Source organism: Hypanus sabinus, chromosome X1 (genome assembly GCF_030144855.1).
Source record: "Hypanus sabinus isolate sHypSab1 chromosome X1, sHypSab1.hap1, whole genome shotgun sequence".
Classification (NCBI taxonomy): Eukaryota; Metazoa; Chordata; class Chondrichthyes; order Myliobatiformes; family Dasyatidae; genus Hypanus; species Hypanus sabinus.
In genome coordinates, this window is record NC_082738.1 from 503,950 (window position 1) to 529,295 (window position 25,346).

At 43.3% G+C, this 25,346-nt stretch overlaps 1 protein-coding gene across 1 annotated transcript in view; it reads right to left on the reverse strand.

Moving 5' to 3' along the window:
- The window catches only part of adam11 (ADAM metallopeptidase domain 11), a 365,266-nt gene extending 358,407 nt beyond the window's left edge, over nucleotides 1-6,859 (reverse strand). Inside the window, exons 1-3 of the mRNA XM_059955670.1 lie at nucleotides 6,685-6,859; nucleotides 6,177-6,352; nucleotides 5,541-5,617 (exon numbers count right to left, since the gene is read on the reverse strand). Of these exons, the coding sequence (XP_059811653.1) occupies nucleotides 5,541-5,617; nucleotides 6,177-6,352; nucleotides 6,685-6,742 (311 nt within the window). The 5' untranslated portion in view covers nucleotides 6,743-6,859. The remainder of the gene's footprint in view (nucleotides 1-5,540; nucleotides 5,618-6,176; nucleotides 6,353-6,684) is intronic.
- Between the last annotated feature and the right edge of the window lie 18,487 nt (nucleotides 6,860-25,346).

Consider the following 25,346-nt stretch of genomic DNA (forward strand, 5'->3'; position numbering starts at 1 on the left):
TGGAACACCACTAGTCACCTGCAGCCAGTCAGAAAAGGTTCCCTTTATTCCCACTCTTTACCTCTTGCCAATCAGCCACTACTTTATCCATGCTAGAATCTTTCCTGTAATACCATGGGCTCATAGCTTGTTAAGCAGCCTCGTGTGTGGCACCTTGTCAAAGTCCTTCTGAAAATCCAAATACACAACATCAACCAATTCTCCTTTGTCAATCCTGCTTTTTATTTCTTCAAATAATTCCAAAAGATAAGTCAGGCAATATTTTCCCTTGAGCAAATCACACTGACTATGGTCTATTTTACCATGTGCCTCCAAGTATCCAGAAACAGCACCCTTAACAATGGACTCCAACATCTTCCCAACCACTGAGGTCAGATTAACTGGCCTTTAATTTCCTTTCTTCTGCCTCTCTCCCTTTTTGAAGAGTGGAGTGACACTTGCAGTTTTCCAGGCTTCTGGAACCATTCCAAAGTCTAGTGATTCTTGAAAGATCATTACTAATGTGTCTCCAATCTTTTCAGCCACCTCTTTCAGAACCCAGGGGTATACACCATCTGGTCCAGGAGACTTATTTACCTTCAGACCTTTCAGTTCTCTCTACTCATGGTAACCACACACTTCATGCCCCCTGACATCTGGAACTTCCACCATACTACTAGTGTCTTCCACAGTGATGATTGATCTGTTAGGAACCTGGAGCTGCAGCTCGATGACCTTCAGCTTGCTAGGGGAAATGAAGCAGTGACAGACAGGAGCTACTGGAAAGTAGTCACCCCTAGGCTACAGGGAACAGATAAAAGGGTGACTGTCAGGAGAGGGAAGGGAGAACATCAGATAGTAGAGAGCAATCCTATGTCCGTCCCTGTCAACAAAAGTACTCCATTTTGAGTACTGTTGGGGGGGGGGGGGGGGTTGTCAATCTACCTGGTGGAAACAACAGTGAACTTGCCTCTAGCACTGAGTCTGGTCCTGTGGCTTAAAAGGGTAGGGAACTGAAGGTGATGGCAGCAGAAATAGGGGACTCTACAGTCAGGGACAGATAGGTGATTCTGTGGACACGAGAAGGAAAGACAGATAGTAGTTTGCCTCCCAGTGCCAGGGTCCTTGATGTTTCTGGGCACGTCTAGAATATCCTGAAAAGGGAGGGTGAACAGCCAGAGGTCATGGCACATATTGGTATCAATGAAACAGGTAGAAAAAAGGGAGGAGGTCCTGAAAAAAAAGAATACAGGGAGTTTGGAAGAAGCTGAGAAACTGGACCTCAAGGGTAGTAATCCCGGAATTGCTGCCTGTGCCACACGATAGTGAGTACAGGAATAGAATGAGGTGGAGGATAAATGTGTGGCTGAAGGATTGGAGCAGGGGGCAGGCATTCAGATTTCTGGATAATTGGGACCTCTTCTGGGGCAGGTGTGACCTGTACAAAAGAGACAGATTAAGTTTGAACCCGAGCGGGACCAATATTTTTGTGGGCAAATTTACTAGAGCTATTGGAAGTGGTTTAAACTAATATGTTAGGGGGATGGGAACCAGGATGATAGAGCTGAGGATGAACCAGCAGGTTTACAAGTTGGTAATGAGTGTAACATGAACGTAGCAAGCCAATGATTGTGTGCAAATGCAGAGAGAGCAAAGAGTTAGCAATTCAAAAGAGCAAAAAATGCAGGGCTGAAGGTGCTGTATTTACAAACAGTAGATGCACATAGCATTTGGAATAAGGTGGATGAACTCATGACACAATTAGAGATTGGTCGGTATGACATTGTGGGCATCACTGAGTCGTGGCTGAAACGAGGCCATAGATGGGAGCTTAACATCAAAGGGTATACTTTGTATCGAAAGGACAGGCAGTGGTGTGGCTCTGTTGGCAAGAGATAGAATTAGAAAGAGGTGACATGGGGTCAGACGAAATCAAATCTTTGTGGGTGGAGTTAAGAAATAGCAAGGATAAAAAAGACCATTATGGGAATCATATAGAGGCCTCCAAACCGTAGCCAAGATGTGGGATTGAGATTGCACAGGGATCTGGAAAGGGCTTGTAATAAGGGTAATGTCACAAATGTAATATGGAGGAATTTAAGGTGGAGGGTTATATGGGAGGGAGGGTTTAAGGGTCAGCATAACATTGTGGGCCAAAGGGCCTGTTTTGTGCTGTATTGTTCTATGTTCTATGTTCTATGTAATGGCAGACCAATATGCAAAGGAATAGGGAAAATCAGGTTTGTGTTGGATCAAAATAGCGGGAATTTGTTGAATGAATACGAGATGGCTTTTTAGAGCAGCTTGTGCTTGAGCCTACTCAGGAAAGGCTATCTTAGATTGGGTGTTGTGTAATAACCCAGATCGTATTAGGGAGCTTAATGTAAAGGAACGCGTAGGAGGCAATGATCATAACATGATTGGATTCATACTGCAATTTGAGAGGGAGAAGCATAACTCTCATGTATTGGTATTACAGTGGAATAAAGGGAATTACTCGTGGAACAGTGGAACAGAGGCATGAGGGAGGAGCTTGTCCAGGTGGAATGGAGGAGGATTCTGGCGGGGATGACAGTAAAGCAGAGATGGCTGAAGTTTCTGGGAATAGTTCACGAGGCACAGGATAGATATGTCCCACAGAGGAAGAAGTTCTCAAATGGCAAGGGTAGGCAACAGTGGCTGACAAAGGAGGTTGAGGACCGCATAAAAGCCAAGGAAAGGGCATATAAGGTAGCAAAAGTGAGTGGGAAGTTGGATGATTGAGAAACTTTTCAAATCCAACAAAAAGCAACTAAAAAAGCTATAAGAAGGGAAAAGATGAAATATGAGTGTAGATGAGCCAATAATATAAAGCAGGATACTGTAAGATTTTTCAGTTATACAAAGAGAGAAAAGGAGGTGAGAGTTGATATTAGACCACTGGAAAATGATGCTGGTGAGTTAGTAATGGGTGACAAAGAAATGGCAGATGTACTTAATGGGTACTTTGCATCTGTCTTCACTGTGGAAGACATTAGCTGTGTGCCAGAGGTCCGTGAGTGTCAGGGAGCAGGAGTGAGTGCCATTGCTATTACAAAGGAAAAAATGCTAGGCAAATTGAAAGGTTTTAAGGTGGGTAATTTACCTGGACCAGATGGACTACATCCCAGAGTCCTGAGAGAGGTTTCTGAAGAGGTAACAGATGAATTGGTCATGATCTTTCAAGAATCACTTGATTCTGGCATGGTCCCAGAGGGCTGGAAGATTGCAAATGTCACTCCAATTGCAAAGGAAGGAATTAGCTCAGTGGTTGGGAAAGTGTTGCAGTCTATTATTCAGGATGAGGTTTCGGGGTACTTGAAGACTAATGATAAAATAAGTCAATTCAGCATTGCTTTTTTGAAGGGAAATCTTGCCGGACAAATCTGTTAGAGTTCTCTGAGGAAGTATCAAGCAGGGTGGACAAAGGAGATTCAGTGTTTGTCATTTACTTGGATTTACAGAAGGCATTTGATAAAATGGCACATGAGGCTGCTGAACAAGAGCAAATCCTGTGGTGTTACAGGAAAGATACTGATATGGATACAGGAATGACTGACAGGTAGGAGGCAGCGAGTGGGAATAAAAGTGGTCTTTTCTGGTTGGCTGCCGGTGACTAGTGGTGTTCCTCAGGGGTCAGTATTGAGACCACTACTGTTCACACAATTTGTCAGTGATTTAGATAATGGAATTGATGGCTTTGTGGCAAAGTTTGCGGATGATACAAAGATAGTTGGAGGGGTAGGTAGGGCTGAGGAAGCAATGCGATTGCAGCAGGATTTAGACAAATTGGAAGAATGGGCAAAAAATGTGGCAGATGTTGGGAAATGCATGATAATGCATTTTGGTAAAAGGAACAATAGTGTGGACTATTGTCTCAATGGGGAGAAGGCTCAAACATCAGAGGTGCAGAGGGACTTAGGAGTCCTCATGCAAGACTCCCAGAAGATTAATTTCCAGGTTGAGTCTGTGGTAAAGAAAGCAAATGCAATGTTGCCATTTATTTCAAGGGGAATAGAATATACAAACAAGGAGATAATGCTGAGCCTTTATAAGACACTGGTCAGACTACACTTGGAGCATTGTCAACAGTTTTGGGCCCCATTCCTCAGAAAAGATGTGTTGTCATTGGAGAGAGTCCAGAGGAGGTTCACAAGGATGATTTCAGGAATGAAGGGGTTAACATATGAGGAATGTCTGGCAGCTTTAGGCCTGTACTCACTGATATTTAGAAGAATGGGAGGGGATCTCATTGAAATACACCGAATGTTTAAAGGACTAGATAGGGTGGATGTGGAGAGGATGTGGATCTGGCACAGTCTGCGGTGAAGGCCAAATCCATGGGTATATTTAAAGTGAAAATTGATAGTTTCCTGATTGGTCTGGGCATCAAACGGTATGGTGAGATGGCAGGTGTATGGGGTTGTGTGGGATCAGGGATCAGCCATGATGGAATGGCAGGGCTGAGTCAATGGGCTGAATGGTCTAATGTCTTATGGTCTAAAATGCTTATTCAGTTGGACCCCATTACTACCTCTCCAACATTGTTTACACCAGTGGTCTGATATCCACTCTCGCCTCTCTGTTACACTTTATGTATCTGAAGAAACTTTTGGTATCCTTGTTAATGTTATTGGCAAGCTTACTTTCATATTCCATCTTTACCTTCTTAATGACTTTTTTTAAGATGCCTTCTGTTGTTTTTTAAAAGCTTCCCAGTCCTCTAACTTCCCACTAATTTTTGCTCTGTTTTATGCCCTCTCTTTGGCTTTTATGTTGGCTTTGACTTCTCTTGTCAGTCACGATTGTGTCATCTTTCCTTTAGAATATTGCTTCCTCTTTGGGATGTACATATCTTGTGCCTTCCATATTGCTTACAGAAATTCCAGCCATTGCTGCTCTGCCATCATCCCTGCCGGTGTTCTTTTCTAATCAATTCTGGCCGACTCCTCTCTCAAGCCTCTGTAATTCCCTTTACTCTACTGTGATACTGATGCATCTGACTTTAGCTTCTCCCTCTCAAATTTCAGAGTGAATTCAATAAATCTGGTGTTTATCCACAGAACACAATGCCTATTTTTTTCCATATAATGTAAACCAACTGAGTACTGAGAGACAAACATGCAACCCTACACATGTCACAGAATAAAAGCAAGCACTACATTTTGGGTCAACCAAGATCATGCAAGTGCTAAGCAATCCCTGAGTATATCACTGGATTTCAACTTCCCTGCTGTTTGCTCTATTTTGGGCTATTTGCTGTTCATAAACAAGGGTGTTATAATTATGCATGAGTATTACTTGAAATAACTCGGAAAAGGAATGAAATTGAAACATTAAGTTAGTTGGGGGCACTAAATTTACAGGAGGATTAGTTGGATGCATTCTTGGTTTATCCAGATCATTTGAAATTGTACAGGTATTAGAAATGAATTTTGTTTTTTCAAATAAATTAAGCCACTCATATTGATATCAGACAGAGCTCTAAAGGTGTTTAACTCTTTAAAGCCCTTCTAGTACTGCCCATTGGATTAAATACTCACTGGTTCAAGTTTAGATCCAAAATAAAGGATGAATGGAATACATCTATCTGGAAACTTGCATGTGCCAGATGAATAACCTATAAAATAAAATGCACAATATTATTAGGAAATGTCAGTTTGAGAAGATTAAAACATCTAGAACATTAATTACTACAAGCCTGATGAAAGACAGGCCACATCCTGACGCCCTTTTAGGATTTAGCAAGTAATCTGTACATTGGAAATCTGAAATATAACTAAACTTTAATGCAGAATGATGCAGGAGATATTTTAAATTCCACAATGAAAGGATTAAGGAATCCTTCTGCCTGTTATTTCAAATATTTCACAAATGAATGGGAGAACAAGGTCAAATCCCAAGCCAGCCCAGCCGGTAGAAGAAAATCACAAACAAGATGAACAAATTGCTCTTTAGAGGAGTTTAGTAAAATTGGATCGGCTGGAGCCCAGCTAATGTTCACTGCTGAATTTTCATCTTTCAACTCAATTTGCAAAGTATGCAAGGAAAAATACAAATTTTAATGATAAACCCGTGAGCAATGTTGAAATACTCTGAAAGGGTTCCAAGTGGGAATACGAACAGATAGCTATTTGCATTTTTTTAAAAACAGACAGCGAATGCTGCATTAAACCTACATGAGCCGCTGTGCTGTTGTTTCGGACTCTCGTATTCAGTTGGTTGTGTTTAATTTCGTTTGTTGAATGAACATTGTGGATTAATCGCTGGGGTTTGGTAGCCGCCTGCAAGACGGAGCTGTCGTTCCGCCGTTCGTTCCACGATGTTTCCTTGTATATCTCGGCTCTAACAACCCCTTTGAAAATAAAAAAAGTGTCAAGTTAACCGCAAAACAAAAAAAAAATCGTAGGTGTCTGATTAGTGATCGATCCTGTATTCGAAGCGAAATGTGACTCACTAAAAAATACCCAGGAACCGTCGCTGTGTTGGTGACGGGCGGACTGTACTTATGTGCACTGCAGAATTTGTGTCGATGCAGCAGCCGCATTGAAAATAATGGACGGATTGCAGGTTTCAAAACGCCAGTGTAAGCTAAATTTGGCCCAAACGGAGGGGCGAAAAAGGGATGTATTTGCAATTATTTGAAAAGCGCCAAATTTCAAAATAAAAATAAGTGCAGTTGCTTACCTGTAGGATCAGTGAGGTAGAAGAATGCAACGAAAATCCAAGTCCGTACCCGAGCCATGGTTTCTTATCTTATGCACGCATCGACGCGTTTTTTATTTACCCCTCTACTTGAAGGTAGGTGATGTTATGAGGATCTGCGGAGAAGCTGCAACCTGTCCATCATAGTCCCGCAGTCTTTTCCATCAGCATGGAGAGCGAGATTCCTTCTCATACCGGTCCGTGCCTATGACACCAGCAGAATTCTCGCCCAATGCACCAGTCCAGTTAAACCCAGCCTACATCCATCCCAGTACCATGCAACGATGATCAATAATGGCACCACAGTTCACTCTATTGTTAGTGAATGGAATCAAATACTTACTTAGTTCCAATCTAAACGCATTAGTCATACAAGCTGCGCTCCGCTACAGTGCGTTTTCAAATAGCGTGTTGATAGACAATAGACAACAGGTGCAGGAGTAACCCATTCGGCCCTTCTAGCCAGCACCGCCATTCACTGTGATCATGGCTGATCATACACAATCAGTACCCTGTTCCTGCCCTCTCCCCATATCCCTTGACCCTGCTATCTATAAGAGCTCTATCTAACTCTCTCTTGAATGCATTCAGAGACTTGGCCTCCACTGCCTTCTGGGGCAGAGCATTCCACATATCCACCACTCTCTAGGTGAAAAAGTTTTTCCACATTTCTGTTCTAAATGGCCTACCCCTTATTCTTAAACTGTGGCCTCTAGTTCTGGACTCACCCATCAGCGGGAACATGCTTCCTGCCTCCAGTGTGTCCAATCCCTTAATAATCTTATATGTTTCAATCAGATCTCCTCTCATCTTTCTAAATTCCAGTGTATACAAGCCCAGTCGCTCCAATCTTTCAACATATGACAGTCCCGCCATTCCGGGAATTAACCTTGTGAACCTAAGCTGCACTCCCTCAATAGCAAGAATGTCCTTCCTCAAATTTGGAGACCAAAACTGCACACAATACTCCAGGTGGGGTCTCACCAGGGCCCTGTACAGCTGCAGAAGGACCTCTTTACTCTTATACTCAATTCCTCTTGTTATAAAGGCCAGCATGCCATTAGCTTTCTTCACTGCCTGCTGTACCTGCATGCTTGCTTTCATTGACTGATGTACAAGAACACCTAGATCTCGTTGTACTTCCCCTTTTCCTAACATGACTCCATTTGGATAAGCAGGTTGAGCAGGTTCTTGATATGAAACCTCACTCACCAGTAGTTAACGAGAGGGCTAATTTTGTAAACAATGTGACTGAAGGCCGCAATCAAGCCAACACTAACAAAATGCACAAATTGTAATCGCTATTTGTTCAAATTATTTATCATGTATCCACCTGAACTAGAAATGGCTTTTATATGCCAGTTCTCTTGAAATGAGTGCTAACTTCGCCTTTGCCTTTCTCACCTTTAGGAAATCATGTACATAGATTCCCAAATCCTTTTAAGACCATAAGATGTAGGAGCAGAAGTAGGCCATTCAGCCCATCGGGTCTGTTCTGCCATTCAATCACGGGCTGATCCAATTCTTCCAGTCATCTCCACTCTCCTGCCTTCACCCCATACCCTTTGATGCCCTGGCTAATCAATAACCTATCTATCTCTGCCTTAAATACACCCAATGTCTTGGCCTCCACAGCCGCTCGTGGCAACAAATTCCACAGATTTACCACCCTCTGACTAAAGTAATTTCACCACATCTTAGTTCTAAATGTGCGTCCTTCAATCTTGAAGTCATGCCCTCTTGTCCTAGAATCCTCTACCATGGTAAATAACTTTGCCATAACTAACCTGTTCAGACCTTTTAACATTCGGAATGATTCTATGAGGTCCCCCCTCATTCTCCTGAGCTCCAGGGAATACAGCCCAAGAGCTGCCAGACGTTCCTTATCTGGTAAGCCTTTCATTCCTGGAATCAATCTTGTGAATCTTCTCCAAACCCTCTCCGATGTCAGTATATCCTTTCTAAAATAAGGAGCCCAAAACTGCACACAATACTCCAAGTGTGGTCTCATGAGTGCCTTATAGAGCCTCAACATCACATCCCTTTTTCTCTCCATTTAGAACATAGTCAACCCTTCTTAGTTCATTTCTTCTACCAAAGTGCCTGACCATACACTTACTAACACTGTATTCCATCTACCACTGTTTTGCTCATTCTCCTAATCTGTCCAAGTCCTTCTGTAGCCTGTCTATTTCCTCAAAACTACCTGCCCCTCCACCTGTCTTCATATCAGCTGCAAACTTTGCAACAAAGCCATCAATTCCATCATCAAAATCACTGACATATAACATAAAAAGAATTGTCCCAACACTGACCCTGGTGGAACACCACTAGTCACCAGCAGCCAATCAGAAAAGGCTCCCTTTATTCTCACTCTTTGCTTCCTGCCAATCAGCCACTGCTTTATCCATGCTAGAATCTTTCATGCGATAGCATGGGCTCATAGCTTGTTTAGTAACCTTATGTGTGGCACCTTGTCAAAGGCCTTCTGAAAAGTACACAACATCAATCGAATTTTCTTTGCCTATTGTGCTTGTTCTTCCATCAAAGAATTCCAACAGCCTATTTTATTATGTGCCTCCAAGTACCCAGAGACCTCATCCTTAACAATTGACTCCAACATCTTCTTAACCACTGAGGTCAGACTAACTGGCCTATAGTTTCCTTTCTTCTGCCTCTCTCCCTTCTTGAAGAGTAAAGTTTTCCACATTTGCAATTTTCCAGTCATCCAGAACCATTCCAGAATCTAGTGATTCTGGAAAGATCAATACTAATGCCTCAACAATCTCTTCAGCCACCTATTTTAGAACTCTGGGGTGTACACCATCTGGTCCAGGTGACTTATCTACTTTCAGTCCTTTCAGTTTCCCAAGAACCTTCTCTCTAGTTATGGTAACTTCACACACTTCCTGACCCCTGGAACTTCCACCATACTGCTAGTGTCTTCCACAGTGAAGACTGATGCAAAATACTTATTCATTTCATCCACCATTTCTTTGCTCCCCATACTTCTTCCTTTTTGGGATGTATATATCCTCTGCCTTCCAAACTGCTTCCAGAAATTCCAGCCATTGCTGCTCTACCATCATCCCTGCCAGAGTTCTTTTCCAATCAATTCTGGGCAGCTTCTCTCTCATGCCTCTCTAATTCCTTTTATTCCACTGTAATACTGATACACCTGACCTTAGCTTCTCCCTCTCAAATTTCAGGGTGAACTCAATCATATTATAATCACTTGCCCCTCAGCGTTCTTTACCTTAAGCTTTCTAAACAATTATGGTTCATTGCACAACACCCAATCCAGAATAGCAGATCCTCTCGTGGGCTCAACCACGAGCTGCTCTAAAAAGTCATCTCGAAGGCACTCTAGAAATTCCCCCTCCTACAATTCAGAAGCAACCTAATTTTCCCAATCTACCTGCATATTGAAGTTCCCTATAACTACTGTAACATTGTCCTTCTGGCATGCATTTTCCATCCCCTGTTGTAATTTGTAGGCAACATCTTACTACTGCTTGGTGGTCTGTGTAAAACTCCCATCAGGGTCTTTTTACCCTTGCAGTTCCTTAGCTCTATCCACAATGATTCAACACCTTCGGACCCTATGTCACCTGTTTCTAATGATTTGATTTCATTTTTACCAACAGGACAACACCGCTCTTTGCCTTCCTGCCTGTCCTTTTGATATAATATGTATCCTTGGATGGTAAGCTGCCAGCAAAAATCTTCCTTACAGTCATGATTCAGTGATGCCAACAACATCCTACCTGCCAAATGGAACTGTCCTGGAAGTTCATCTAAGTTATTCTGTATACTGCACACATTCAAATATAACACCATCACACCCTTTACATTGCAATTTATCCTGTTGACTGCAATTTTGAGAGGGGGTAGGGGAGTGAGAGAGGCAGAGAGTGGGGGAAAGAGGGGGAAGTGGGAGAGAGCGAAGGAGAGGAGGAGAGGTGGAAAGGGGGAGGGTGGTGGAGAAGGGAGAGTGCGGAGTAGGAGAGAGAGGGGAGTGGAGTGTGAGAGGGAGAGAGAGAGGGCAAGAGGGGAGAGGGGGAAAGAGAGGGGAGGGGAGAGAGCGGGGAGAGAGGAGGTAGAGGGAGGTGGGGGTAGAGGGGGAGAGAGGGAGAGAGAGGGGGAGAGAGGGGAGAGAGAGATGAGAGGGGGAAGAGGGAGGGAGAGGGGGGACAGAGGGTATAGAGGGGGAGAGAGAGGGGAGAGTGGGAAAGAGAGGAGAGAGAGGGGATAGAGGGGGTGAGGGAGTAGAGGGTTGAGGGGGTAGAGAGGTGGAGAGTGGGAGAGAGAGGGAGAGTGGGAAAGAGAGGGGATGGGGAGAGAAGGGAGAGGGGGAGAGCGCGGGGAGTGAGGTGGTAGTCGGTTGAGGAGGGTAGAGGGGTGGAGAGAGGGAGAGAGGGGGCAGGGGGAGAGAGGGGGAAATAGAGGGGGGAGAGAGATGGGGAGAGAGTAGGGAGAGAGGGGATAGAGGGGCAGAGAGAGGGAGAGAGAGGGGGACAGGCGAGAGAGTGGGGGACAGGGGGAGAGGGAAAGGGAGAGGGGAGATGGGGAGAGGGGGATGGAGGGGAAGGGGATGGATAAGGAGGAGGTTGGATGGGGAGACGGAGATGGAGTGGGATAGAGGGGGCAGTGATGGAGAGAGGGGGAGGGACAGAGGGATAGAGGTGAGAAAGGGGGATAGAAGGGGAGAGGATGATAGAGTGGGAAGAGGGGGAAGGGGAGTGTGGGAGGGAGATAGAGGGGGAGAGGGGGCAGTGGTTGAGAGAGGGGGAGAGGGGATAAATAGGTGGGGGAGTGGGGGATAGAAGGGGTGAGGGGGATTGGGAAAAGGGGATGGGTGTAGAGAGGGGGGCTAGGGAGGGAGGCTAGAGGGGAGAGAGTGTGGTTGTTTGGGGGTGAGGGGGGAAGTGGGAGAGAGAGGGGCAGAGGGGAGAGTGAAAGATAGAGAGAGGGAGTGAGAGGAAGAGGGGGAGAGGGGGATGAATGGGATAGAGTTGGGAAAGGATGGGAGAGATAGAGGGGGAAGGTGTGGGGGGGAAGAGGGGGAGAGGGGGAGAGTGGGGCAGTGGTGGAGAAAGAGGGGAGAAAGGGGGGAGGGAGATAGAGGGGGAGAGAGGAGAGAAAGTGGGGGAGGGGATAAGGGGAGAGATACAGCAGAAGAAGGGGAGAGATAGAAGGGGAGATAGAGGGGAGAGAGGGAGGGGGAGAGGAGGAGAGGGATCAGTGCTGGAGAGAGGGGTGAAGGAGATAGAGGGGAGAGAGAGATAGAGTGGGAGAGTGGGGAGGGGGACAGTGCTGTAGTGAGAGGGGAAAAGGGGGGTGAGAGAGGGGGGAGAGTGGGGGCAGTGGTGGAAAGAGGGGAGAAAGGTGGGAGAGATAGCAGGGAGAGAGGGGGAGAGGGGGGAGAGAGGGGGAGAAAGTGGGGGAGGGAATGAGGGGAGAGAGATAGAGGGGAAGAGGGGGAAGGGGAGAGAGGGGAGGGGGATCGAGGGGAGAGGAGAGATTGATGTGAGAGGGGGATCGAGGGTGAGGGAGGAGCTTCAGTGGTGGAGAGAGGGGAGAAAAAGGGGGTGACTGGGATAGAGGGGCGAGAGGGGGATATAGGGTAAGAGGGTGAGAGAAACCTGATCTCACCTTAGGTTCGCCAAGACCACATGGATCAACACCTGGAATTATGACGTTTTAGCCATTAGTGAGACTTGTTTGCAGGAGGGGCAGGACTGGCTGCTCAATATTCTGGGGTTCCATTGTTTTAGACGCAACAGAGCGGGAGGGATTAAAGGTAGAGGGGTGGTGTTACCAGTCAGGGAAAATGTTATGGCAGTGCTCAGTCAGGATAGACTGGAGAACGCGACTAGTGAGGTGTTATGGGTGGAACTGAACAATAAGAAAGCTATGACCACGTTAATAGGGCTATATTACAAAAGACCCAATAGTCCAAGAGATTTAGAAGAACAAATTTATAAAGAGATCAGACTGTTTCAAGAAACCTAAAATCGTTGTAGTTGGTGATCTTAACTTTCCATATATTGACTGAGAATTCAATACTGTAAAACGACTAGATGGAATAGAGTTTGTCAAATGCCTTCAGGAAAGTTTCCTTCATCGGAATGTAGAAGTCCCAATGAGAGAGTGTGCAATACTGGATCTGCTATTAGGGAATGACAGGGCAGGTGACAGAAGTTTGTGTAGGGGAATAATTTGCACTCAGTCACCACAATGCCATTAGCTTCCAAGTAAATATGCAAAGGGAAAGGTCTGGTCTGCAGGGTGAGATTCTAAATTGCAGAAAGGCCATTTTTGATGGTATCAGAAATGCCTTGCAAGTGTAGATTGGAACAGGCTGTTTCCTGGCAAAGGTGTACTTGGAAAGTGGGAGGCCTTCAAAAGCGAAATTTTGAGAGTACAAAGCTTGTATGTGCCTGTCAGAATAAAAGGTAAAGATAACAAGTATAAGCAACCTTGGTTTTCAAGAGATAGAAGAGGTGCATAGCAGGTCTTGGCAAGCTGGAACTTGCCTACTTGCTTATGGAGTACAAGGAATGCATAAGAACACTTAAGAAAGAAATCAGGAAAGCTAAAAACTGCATGAGGTTACCTTGACAAACAAGGTGAAGGAGAATCCTCAGGGATTTTACAGGTATGTTAAGAGCAAAAGGACTGCAAATGACAAAATTGGTCCTCTGGAACACCAGAATGGTAATCCATGTGTGGAGCCAAATGTGGGAGATCTTAAGTGTGTTCTTTGCAACTGTATGTAACCCCCTCACCGCATTCATATGCAAACCTGGCTCAATAGCTAACTCAGTGAGATAGCTAACTTGGCCAACAGCCATGGGACTCAGTGATGAGAAGGCCACCTTTATATACAATACACAATTTGGTTTGGTATGATTTGGGATTCAACCAAACAGGAAAGTTGGGTACCCTGATTAATGGAACCTTGATTTGAGTGAATGCTGTGCAAATACTGCCTATACACTATTATCAGTCACAAGAAATAACAGATTGTACACTGCATAGAATTATAAAGAAAGCATATTGGCTGATTTCAGCTTTAAGAAACAATTAATAGGAAAGAGAAAAGGAAAGGACAAACAAGAGACTCTGCAGATGCTAGAAATCTAAACAACACACACAAAATGCTGGAGGAACTCAGCAGGCCAGGGCAGCATCTATGGACAAATGTACTGTTGGCCCAAAATGTTGACTGTACTCTTTTCCATAGATGCTGCCTGGCCTGCTGAGTTCCTCCAGCATTTTGTGTGTGTTGCTCAGAAAATAAAAGGGCCCATTTCAGTTAAACCAGTTGAATGTGCACATAACCATGCACATTGGAGCTCATACTAAGAGTATTTGGGGTGGTGGTCCATCTCTTACTCACGCACTGGACCAACGGTCTGCATGAAAGCACTACGACACGTTGAACTTCAACCGTCTTTCCACCATGATCCAGTGATGGCCACTACATCATACTTAACAATCTGTAATATTGCAACAAGATTATCCACCTTATTTCTTATACTCCATGCGTTGAGCTTTTACACTTTGAGTGCGGTATTTGCTCCCCTTTCTGATTTTGCATCGCTAATACACTGATACTCACCATGCTGGCTGCAATTTTATCCTATCATTTGCCTGGCCTTCTTGACAGTTTAACTGCATGCTATCTTTGCTTTTTTACCATCGTCCTATCCTGAGTCCCTTCACTCCAGTTCCCACCCCCCCTGCCAAATTAGGATGAGATAGTAAAGTGCATTAGACATTGGCTTTGTGGGAGAAGCCAGAGAGTGGTGGTAAACGGCTGCTTTCCTGTGACTCGTGGTGTGCCGCCAGGATTGGTGCTAGATCCTTTGAAGTTTGTCATCTATATTAATGATCTGGATGGTAATGTGGTTAACTGGATCAGCAAATTTTCAGATGACACTAAAGTTGTGGGTTTAGTAGAAAGTGAGGAAGGCTATCATGGCTTGGAGAGCTATCTGCATCAGCTGGGAAAATGGGCTGAATTTAAGGCAGTTTTGCACTTCAGCAAGACCAACCAGGGTAGGTCTTACACAGTGAACGGTAGAACACTGAGGAGCATGGTAGAACAAAGGGAACTGGGAATACAGGTCTGTAATTCATGGAAAGTGGCATCACACATAGATAGGGTAAATGCAAGCAGGCTTTTTTCCATTGAGGTTGGGTGGGACTATAACCAGAGGCCATGGCTTAAGGGTGAAAAGTTTAAGGGGAACATAAAGGGAAACCTTTTCACTCAGAGGTTCGTGAGAGTGTGGAATGAGCTGCCAGCACAAGTGGTACATGCAAGCTTGATTTCAACATTTAAGTGAAGTTTGGATAGGTATATGAATAGTAGGAATATAGAGGGCTACAGACCCAGTGCATCTTGATGGGAGTAGGCAGGTTAAATGGTTTTGAGATTGACTGAAGAGCCTGTTTCTGTGCTGTACTTCTCTATGACTCTATGTGGAAAGAAGCTGCAGAGGGTTGTAAATCTAGTCAGCTCCATCTTGGGCACTAGCCTACAAAGTACCAGGACATCTTTAGGGAGCAGTGTCTCAGAAAGGTGACATCCATTATTAAGGACCTCTGGCACCCAGGACATGCCCTTTTCTCACTGTTACCATCAGGTAGGAGGTACAGAAGCCTGAAGACACACACTCAGCTATTCAGGAACAACTTCTTACCCTCTGCCATCCGATTATTAAATGGACTTTGAACCCATGAACACTACCTTACTTTTTAAGTATACAGTATTTCTGTTTATTGCAGGATTTTTAACCTATTCTATATATATATATATATGTATGTATATAGTAATTGATTTACTTATTTATTTATTATTATTATTTTATTTTTTTCCTTCTAGATTATGTATTGCATTGAACTGCTGCTGCTAAGTTAACAAATTTCATGACACATGCCGGTGATAATAAACCTGATTCTGATTCTGATTGGTTATTCAAAAAATTTTTAGATTCAGCTTAAAGGTACAGCTGAAAAGATGAAGGAACTGACAACCCTTTAACTGTTGGCTAAGTTTACAGACAAATCTAAAAATGATTGGTTGATTGTATGATTTAATGCATTTTTAAATCAGTTTATTGTTTTTATTTAAGAATTGGGAAGCAGCATAGTGAAGATAGATGTAAGCAGGCTTGAAAAGTTGTATGTACCATGTGGTATGACTTGGTACATTTTTTGTACCAAACACTTTTGAGAGAGATTACTGCCTTCAACAAAGGCTGTTCTGTTGGCAGATTTTTCCCTGTTATTTGTCTAAGTATGCAATACCATTAAAGAACCTACAGATAAGGTACAGAAATAGTTGCTTTCATTCAACATTGCAGGCATTCTAGTAAACTAGGGAACTTTTGCTTTAGGTGACCAGGAGATCTATTGAGCTTAGGAGTGAGCTGCAATTATGACATGTATGGCCATGAAGTGGTCAGTGACCTGAGTTTGCTCCTAACTTCCCAAAGCACTGGTCCCTTTGATAAATTTCCAAAGCCTTCAGGTCAAATCTACAGTCTTAGGCAAAGCCTGGAATGCACTATAGCAACGTAAGACATAAGACATAGGTGTAGAAATGAGGCTATTTGGCCCATTGAGTCTACTCCACCATTCAATCATGGCCTGTTCTCATTGCTACCATCAAGGAGGAGGCACAGCTCAATGTTCAGGAACAGTTTCTCCCCCTCTGCCATCTGATTTCTGAATGGACGATGACCCCATGAACACTACCTCACTAGTTTTTTTTTTAATTTTTATTTTTGCACTACTTATGTAATTTAACATTTTATACCACAAGACCACAAGACACAGGAGCAGAATCAGGCCATTTGGCCCATTGAGTCTGCTCCACCATTCAATCATAGCTGATCTTTTTTTCCCCTTCTTCATCCTCACTCCTAGGTTTTCTCTCCATAACCTTTGGCCAATCAAGAATCGATGAATGTCCACATTAAGAACACCCAACAACTTGGACTCCACAGTTGCTTGTGGTAAGAAATTCACTGACCTCTAGCTAAAGTCCTTCTGCAGTCTTCCTGTTTCCTCAACATTACCTGCCCCTCCACCAATCTTCATATCATCTGCAAACTTGGCAACAAAGCCATCATATAAATCATTGACATACATCATGAAAAGCAGTCCCAACACCAACACCTGCAGAACACCACTACTCGCTGTCAGCCAACCAGAAAAGGATCCTTTTATTCCCAATCGCTGCCTCCTACCAATTAATCAATGCTCAATGAGTCCTGACGAAGGGTCTCAGCCCAAAATGATGACTGCTCTTTTCAACGGATGCTGCCCGACCTGCTGAGTTCATCCAGCTTTTGTACGTGTTGATTTGACCACAGCATCTGCAGTGTGCTTTGTGTAGCCAATGCTCTAACCATGCTGGTAACTTTCCTGTAATACCATGGGCTCTTAACTTGGTAAGCAGCCCTGTGTGTGGCACCTTGTCAAAGGCCTTCTGAAAATCTAAATATACAACATCCACTGCATCCTCCTTATCTATCCTACTTGTAATGTCCTCAAAGAATTCCACAGGTTTATCAGGCAAGATTTTCCCTTAAGGAAACCATGCTGACTTTGTCCGATTTTGTCCTGTGTCACCCAGTACTCCATCACCTCATCCTTAACAATTGACTCCAACATCATCCCAACCAGTAAGCACAGGCTAACTGGTCTATAATTTCCTTTCTTAAAGAGTGGAGTGACATTTGCAATTTTCCAGTCCTCCAGAACCATGCCAGAATCCAATGATTCTTGCCTTCCCCTCCCCTCATTATTGCTATTATCCTCCCCAATCTGGTTCTGTCTGCCCATCTCCTATATACTTATCTCCCTATGTTTCTTCTTCCTTGGTTTACTTTTCCTATATCCTCCCCTACCTGTTCTATTTGGCCCATCACCCCTCCCCCCCATTTGGTTCCATCCATCACGTACCAGTTTTGCCTCTACCTTTCACCGCTCAATTTTTTTCCTTCATCAACTACCACCCAGTCTCTCGCCATTCCCTTCCAAATGCCCGTCAAACCTTCCTATCTGGTTCCACAAATTGCCTACCCTCCTGTTTCACCCCTTCCTCTCATTTCTACATACGTTTTTTTCACTCATCATTTATTTCAAATATCTAACTAGTGTGGATTCCATGATTAAAAATACATTTAGCAGATTGCATTAGCTAGCTTCATCAGATTACAAAAACAATTTTATATTCTATACTGCAAAGCTAGATATAGAACTTAGCTCACTGCAAGTTATATCAACCATTAAATCATTGAGCTGTTTGCATTAAGTACCACAAACATCAAGTACGATGCATTTTAGGCTATCCTAACAAATACTTTACTTTTGAAAAGTTTTGTGAACAATACAAGTTGATCCAGTGCATTTCTTCAATCAATCTAATGCCATCCAATGCATTCTTAGTCATCAAAACAATAAAAACATATTTTGCATCTCTCTCTACATCATTCATTGCCTAGAAAATTAAGTTAAGGAATTGCAAAGACAGTTTGATGTGAAATGCCAATACTATAAGTGCTACTTCTGAAAAAGGGGGTACAATATGGTGAATTGTAGTCAGAGAATAACAATAATAATTCTATTTGAAATGGTTGTCTTTTCAAAGATAAAAGTTAGCTATTTAAATTTAAAATCAGTAATTGTTGAAATGTGCTTACTAGTACAATTTTTACATTTCAATATTAAAGGCAGAACAAACAAAATTTCTGCTTAACTGTGCAGTAGCCAAGAGCTCAAAAGGTGGAAACTTTAAACAAAGTAGCGAGAGTGCAAAGGTTTAGTTAATTGAAAATGGGAAGCTGTTTGCATTCCTAATGAATTGTACCTTAGAAATCTATCTGGTGGACCAATTGTAACATAGAAGCCCAAGTCAAAACAATCAAAACAGCTATACAAATATTTTAACATATTGGATGATTATTGGAGATGTTCACTTGTACCACCATTGAATCTTTGGACACTACCTCACTTTTTAAAAAAATATGCAGTATTTCTGTTTTTGCATGTTTTAAAAAAATCTATTCAATATATGTAATTGATATACTTGTTTATTATTATTTTTATTTATTTTTTTCTCTCTGCTAGATTATGTATTGCATTGAACTGCTGCTGCTAAGTTAACAAATTTCACGACACATGCCGGTGATAATAAACCTGATTCTGATTCTGATCCTGACTGAAAGGAGACCTAAAACTACACACACAAAATACTGGTGGAACACAGCAGGCCAGGCAGCATCTATAAGGAGAAGCACTGTCGACGTTTCGGGCCGAGACCCTTCATCAGGACTAACTGAAAGGAAAGATAGTAAGAGATTTGAAAGTAGTGGGGGGAGGGGGAAATGCGAAATAATAGGAGAAGACCGGAGGGGGTGGGATGAAGCTAAGAGCTGGAAAGGTGATTGACAAAAGTGATACAGAGCTGGAGAAGGGAAAGGATCATGGGACGGGAGGCCTCGGGAGAAAGAAGGGGGTGGGGGGGGGAAGCACCAGAGGGAGATGGAGAACAAGCAAACAACTAAATATGTCAGCGATGGGGTAAGAAGGGGAGGAGGGGCATTAACAGAAGTTAGAGAAGTCAATGTTCATGCCATCAGGTTGGAGGTTACCCAGCCGGTATATAAGGTGTTGTTCCTCCAACCTGAGTTTGGATTCATTTTGACAGTAGAGGAGGCCATGGATAGACATATCAGAATGGGAATGGGACATGGAATTAAAATGTGTGGCTACTGGGAGATCCTGCTTTCTCTGGCGGACCGAGCTTAGGTGTTCAGCAAAACGGTCTCCCAGACTGCGTTGGGTCTCACCAATATATAAAAGGCCACACCGGGAGCACCGAACGCAGTATACCACACCAGCCGACTCACAGGTGAAGTGTCGTCTCACCTGGAAGGACTGTCTGGGGCCCTGAATGGTGGTGAGGGAGGAAGTGTAAGGGCAGGTGTAGCACTTGTTCTGCTTACAAGGATAAGTGCCAGGAGAGAGATCAGTGGGAAGGGATGAGGGGGACAAGTGGTCAAGGGAGTCACATAGGGAGCGATCCCTGTGGAAAGCAGAAAGAGGGGTGGAGGGAAAGATGTGCTTGGTAGTGGGATCCCGTTGGAGGTGGCGGAAGTTACAGAGAATTATACGCTGGATCTGGAGGCTGGTGGGTGGTAGGTGAGGACAAGGGGAACCCTATCCCGAGTGGAGTGGCGGGCGGATGGGGTGAGGGCAGATGTGCGGGAAATGGGAGAGATGCGTTTGAAAGCAGAGTAGATGGTGGAAGAAGGGAAGCCCCTTTGTTTAAAAAAGGAAGACACCTCCTTCATCCTGGAATGAAAAGTCTCATCCTGAGAGCAGATGCGACGGAGACGGAGGAATTGTGAGAAGGGGATAGCATTTTTGCAAGAGACAGGGTGGGAAGAGGAATAGTCCAGGTAGCTGTGAGAGTCTGTAAGCTTATAGTAGATATCAGTAGATAAGCTGTCTCCAGAGATGGAGACAGAAAAATCAAGAAAGGGGAGGGAGGTGTCAGAAATGGACCAGGTAATGCTCCTGGTGTGGCCTTTTATATATTGGTGAGACCCAACGCAGTCTGGGAGACCGTTTTGCTGAACACCTAAGCTCAGTCCGCCAGAGAAAGCAGGATCTCCCAGTGGCCACACATTTTAATTCCACATCCCATTCCCATTCTGATATGTCTATCCATGGCCTCCTCTACTGTCAAAATGAATCCAAACTCAGGTTGGAGGAACAACACCTTATATACCGGCTGGGTAGCCTCCAACCTGATGGCATGAACATTGACTTCTCTAACTTCTGTTAATGCCCCTCCTTCCCTTCTTACCCCATCCCTGACATACTTAGTTGTTTGCCTGTTCTCCATCTCCCTCTGGTGCTTCCCCCCCACCCACTTCTTTCCCCCAAGGTCTGCCGTCCCATGATCCTTTCCCTTCTCCAGCTCTGTGTCACTTTCGCCAATCACCTTTCCAGCTCTTAGCTTCATCCCACCCTCCGGTCTTCTCCTATTATTTCGCATTTCCCCCTCCCCCCACTACTTTCAAATCTCTTACTATCTTTCCTTTCAGTTAGTCCTGATGAAGGGTCTCGGCCCGAAACTTCGACAGTGCTGCTCCTTATAGATGCTGCCTGGCCTGCTGTGTTCCACCAGCATTTTGTGTGTGTTGTTTGAATTTCCAACATCTGCAGATTTCCTCGTGTGAGACCTAAAACTATCAGCTTTATGGAATAGACTAAATTTAAAAATGATTACATACCAACTATTATTTTCTGTATTGAAAATGATAACAATTCCAACTTTCCACATATAAATTGGGTACAAAATGAATCTGATGGCTTTTTTAAAAAATGTACTTGCATAACAAATGAATAAGGAAGTGTGATTTAACTCGAAGTGTGATTTGACTGCTAGAAAATGATGCTGGAGATGTAGCATTTTGTATCAGTCTTCATTGTACAAGACACTAGCAGTATTGGGGAACTTCCAAGTGCAAGGGGTCATGAAGTGTGTGTAGTTACCTTAACTAGAGAGAAGATAGAGAAGGTTCTTGTGAAAATGAAAGGTCTGAAAGTAGATAAGTCACCTGGACCAGATGGTGTACACCCCAGGTTTCTGAAAGGGGTGGCTAAAGAGATCATGAAGGCATTAGTAATGATCTTTCAAGAATCACTAGATTCTGGAATGGTTCTGGAAGACTGGAAAATTGCAAATGTCACTCCACTCTTTAAGACAGGAGAGAGGCAGAAGAAAGGAAACTATAGGACAGTTAGCCTGACCTCAGTGGTTGGGAAGATGTTGGAGTCAATTATTAAGGATGAGGTCTCAAGGTACTTGGAGACACATGATAAAATAGGCCATAGTCAGCATGGTTTCCTCAAGGGAAAATCTTACCTGACAAATCTGTTGGAATTTTTTGAAGAAATAACAAACAGGATAGACAAAGGAGAACAGGTTGATGTTGTGTACTTGGAGTTTCAGAAGTCCTTTGACAAGGTGGCACATATGAGGCTGCTTAACAAGCTATGAGCCCTTGGTATCACAGGAAAGATTCTAGCATGGATAAAGCAGTGGCTGATTGGTAGGAGGCAAAGAGTGGGAATAAAGGGAGCCTTTTCTGATTGGCTGCCGGTGACTAGTGGTGTTCCACCAGGGTCAGTGTTGGGACCAATTCTTTTTACACTATCAATCAATGATTTGGATGATGGAATTGATTACTTTGTTGCAAAATTTTGCATACAATATGGTAGGTGGAGGGGCAGGTAGTTTTGAGGAAGAAGAGAGGTTACAGAAGGACTGAGACAGCTCAGGAAAAGGAGCAAAGAAATGGCAAATGGAATACAGTGTCAGACAGTATATGGTCACACATGTTGGTGGAAGAAATTAAAGGGTTGACTGTTTTCTAAATGGAGAGAAAATACAAACATCTGAGGCACAAAGGGACTTGGGAGTCCTTGTGCAGGATTCCCCAAAGGTTTCTAAGGTATGTGGTGAGTATTGAGAGCAGTTTTGGGGCCCCTTATCTTAGAAAGGATATGCTGAAACAGGAGAGGGTTCAAAAAAGATTCACAAAAATGATTCCAGGATTGAATGGCTTGTCATATGAAGAGGTTCTGTATTCACTGGAATTCAGAAAAATGAGGGATAAACTCATTGAATCCGATCGAATGGTAAAAGGCTTTGATAGAGTGGATATGGAGAGGATGTTTCCTATAGCGTTTCCTCTCCAGTAAGACCAGAGGACACAGCCTCAGAATAGAGGGGCGTCCTTTTAAAACAGAGATGAGGAGGAATTTCTTCAGCCAGAGTGGTGAATCTGTGAAATCCTTTGTTACAGGCAGCTGTGGAGGTCAAGTCTTCATGTATACTTAAGGAAGAGTTGATAGGTTCTGTATTAGTCAGGGCATGAAGGCAGGAGATTGTGTCTGAGGGGAAAATTGGATCAGCCATGTTGGATTGGCGGAGCAGACCATGTTGAATGGCCTAATTCTGCTCTGGTATCTCATGGGCTTATGGTCTTAGAAAGATTTTTTTATGGTCCTTGAAAATGCAGTTCTCTGAAGAGAAACAGAGTATAGAAAATCGCCAGAATACAACAGTAACCAGTGACTACTTAGAATTCCTTTCAGCAATGAAATCTAAATTTTTTCTATAGCAACATCTTTTTCATATGAACTATATACAAGCTTTGAAATAAAATAACCTCAGCTGCTGTTCAGAATACAATATACTATTGTCCTACAATTGAGATCTGCTGGTTTTGTACCTAATCTGATAATACTCTCCAAGCAATCATCTCTCTCTTGCTATGAATCCTTACCTGCAAATGGATATTTACTTCTGTTAGCTATCTGTGAGAGGGGTACGTGACTGGTGAGTATTTATGAATATTAATTTCTGCCATGTAATCTCTTTAGAAAACCAAGTGGTCTGCTCCTGGAATCTGTAGCAGCTCTATCTGAATATTGTATAAAAGGACTACAATTAATGGGCAACCTTTCCATTATTCTGGATAAGGGAGTGGCTGTGGATGAAGGAGACATGGATGCAGCCTCTGTATCGTGCTTGAGAGCATTCAAAAATCAAATGCTACATAGCACTACAAGCATGGATCAACATCCTATTATTCTGCATGGAACGGCATTACTAATAAGGAACTTTTTAATGCTGGCCATTAAGAACACTGAAGTTTACTTTTCTCAAATCAGGATCAGAATCAGAATCAGGTTTATTATCACTGGCATGTGACATGAAATTTGTTAACTTAGAAGCAGCAGTTCAATGCAATACATAATCTAGCAGAGAGAAAAATAATAATAAATAAAATAAAAATAATAACAATAAACAAGTAAATCAATTACATATGTTGAATAGATTTAGAAAAGTGCAAAAACAGAAATACTGTATATTAAAAAAGTGAGATTGTGTCCAAAGATTTAAGTACCATGAAAGTCAAAGGAGTAGGGGAAAGAAAAAAATGTAAAAAGGTTTTGAATTAAAGAGTAAGCATATCCATTTGAGAGTTGGCCTGCTAATATCCATTGACAGATGTTATTGATCAACTGAATTCCATTGATTAAAAAATGAAATCGAAGGAGAAGATCAAAAATCAGTTCTAGGGTATTAATCCTGGACAAGTAATACTAACAGCTTTGCTAAGCTTTTCTCTGAACCCATTAAAGTAAAATAATTCACAAAGCATAATGAAAGTATTAATAGGATCTTTCAATTAACTTTGGCAGTATCAATAATAAAGTGCAATCATCCAGACAGGACTCAAATACTATACAATGTGATATTTGTTTCATAGAAACATAGAAAACCTACAGCACAATACAGGCCCTTTGGCCCACAAAGTTGTGCCGAACATGTCCCTACCTTAGAAATTACTAGGGTTACCTATAGCCCTCTATTTTTCTAAGCTCCATGTACCTATCCAAACATCTCTTAAAAGACCCTATTGTATCCGCCTCCCCCGCCGTTGCCGGCAGCCCATTCCACGCACTCACCACTCTCTGAGTAAAAGACATACCCCTGACATCTCCTCTGTACCTACTCCCCAGCACCTTAAACCTGTATCCTCTTGTGGCAACCATTTCAGCCCTGGGAAAATGCCTTTGACTATCCACACAATCAATGCCTCTCATCATTTCTATCAGGTCACCCCTCATCCTCTGTCACTCCAAGGAGAAAAGGCCGAGTTCACTCAACCTATTCTCATAAGGCATGCTCCCCAATCCAGGCAACATCCTTATAAATCTCCTCTGCATCCTTTCTATAGTTTCCACATCTATCCCGTGGTGAAGGGGCCAGAACAGAACACAGTACTTCAAGTGGGGTCTGACCAGGGTCCTATGTAGCTGCAACATTACCTCTCGACTCCTAAATTCAATTCCACAATTGATGAAGGCCAATACACTGTACGCCTTCTTAACCACAAAGTCAACCTGCGCAGCTGCTTTGTGCGTCCTATGGACTCTGACCCCAAGATCCCTATGATCCTCCACACTGCCAAGAGTCTTACCATTAATACTACACTCTGCCTTTATTGTTATATGGTTATATCATATTTGACCTACCAAAATAAATCACTTCACACTTCTCTTTGTTGAACTCCATCTGCCTCTTCTCAGCCCAGTTTTGCATCCTATCAATGTTCCACTGTAAACTCTGACAGCCCTCCACACTATCCACAACACCTCCTACTTTGTGTCATCAGCAAACTTGCTAACCCATCCCTCCACTTCCTCATCCAGGTCATTCATGAAAATCACGAAGAGTAAGGGTCCCAGAACAGATCCCTGAGGCACTCCACAAGTGACCGACCTCCACGCAGAATATGACCCGTCTACAACCACTCTTTGCCTCCTGTGGGCAAGCCAGTTCTGGATCCACAAAGCAATGTCCCCTTGGATCTCATGCCTCTTTACTTTCTCAATAAGCCTTGCATGGGGTACCTTATCAAGTGCCTTGCTGAAATCCATATACACTACATCTCCTGCTCTTCCTTCATCAATGTGCTTAGTCACATCCTCAAAAAAAAATCAATCAGGCTTGTAAGACACAACATGCCCTTGAC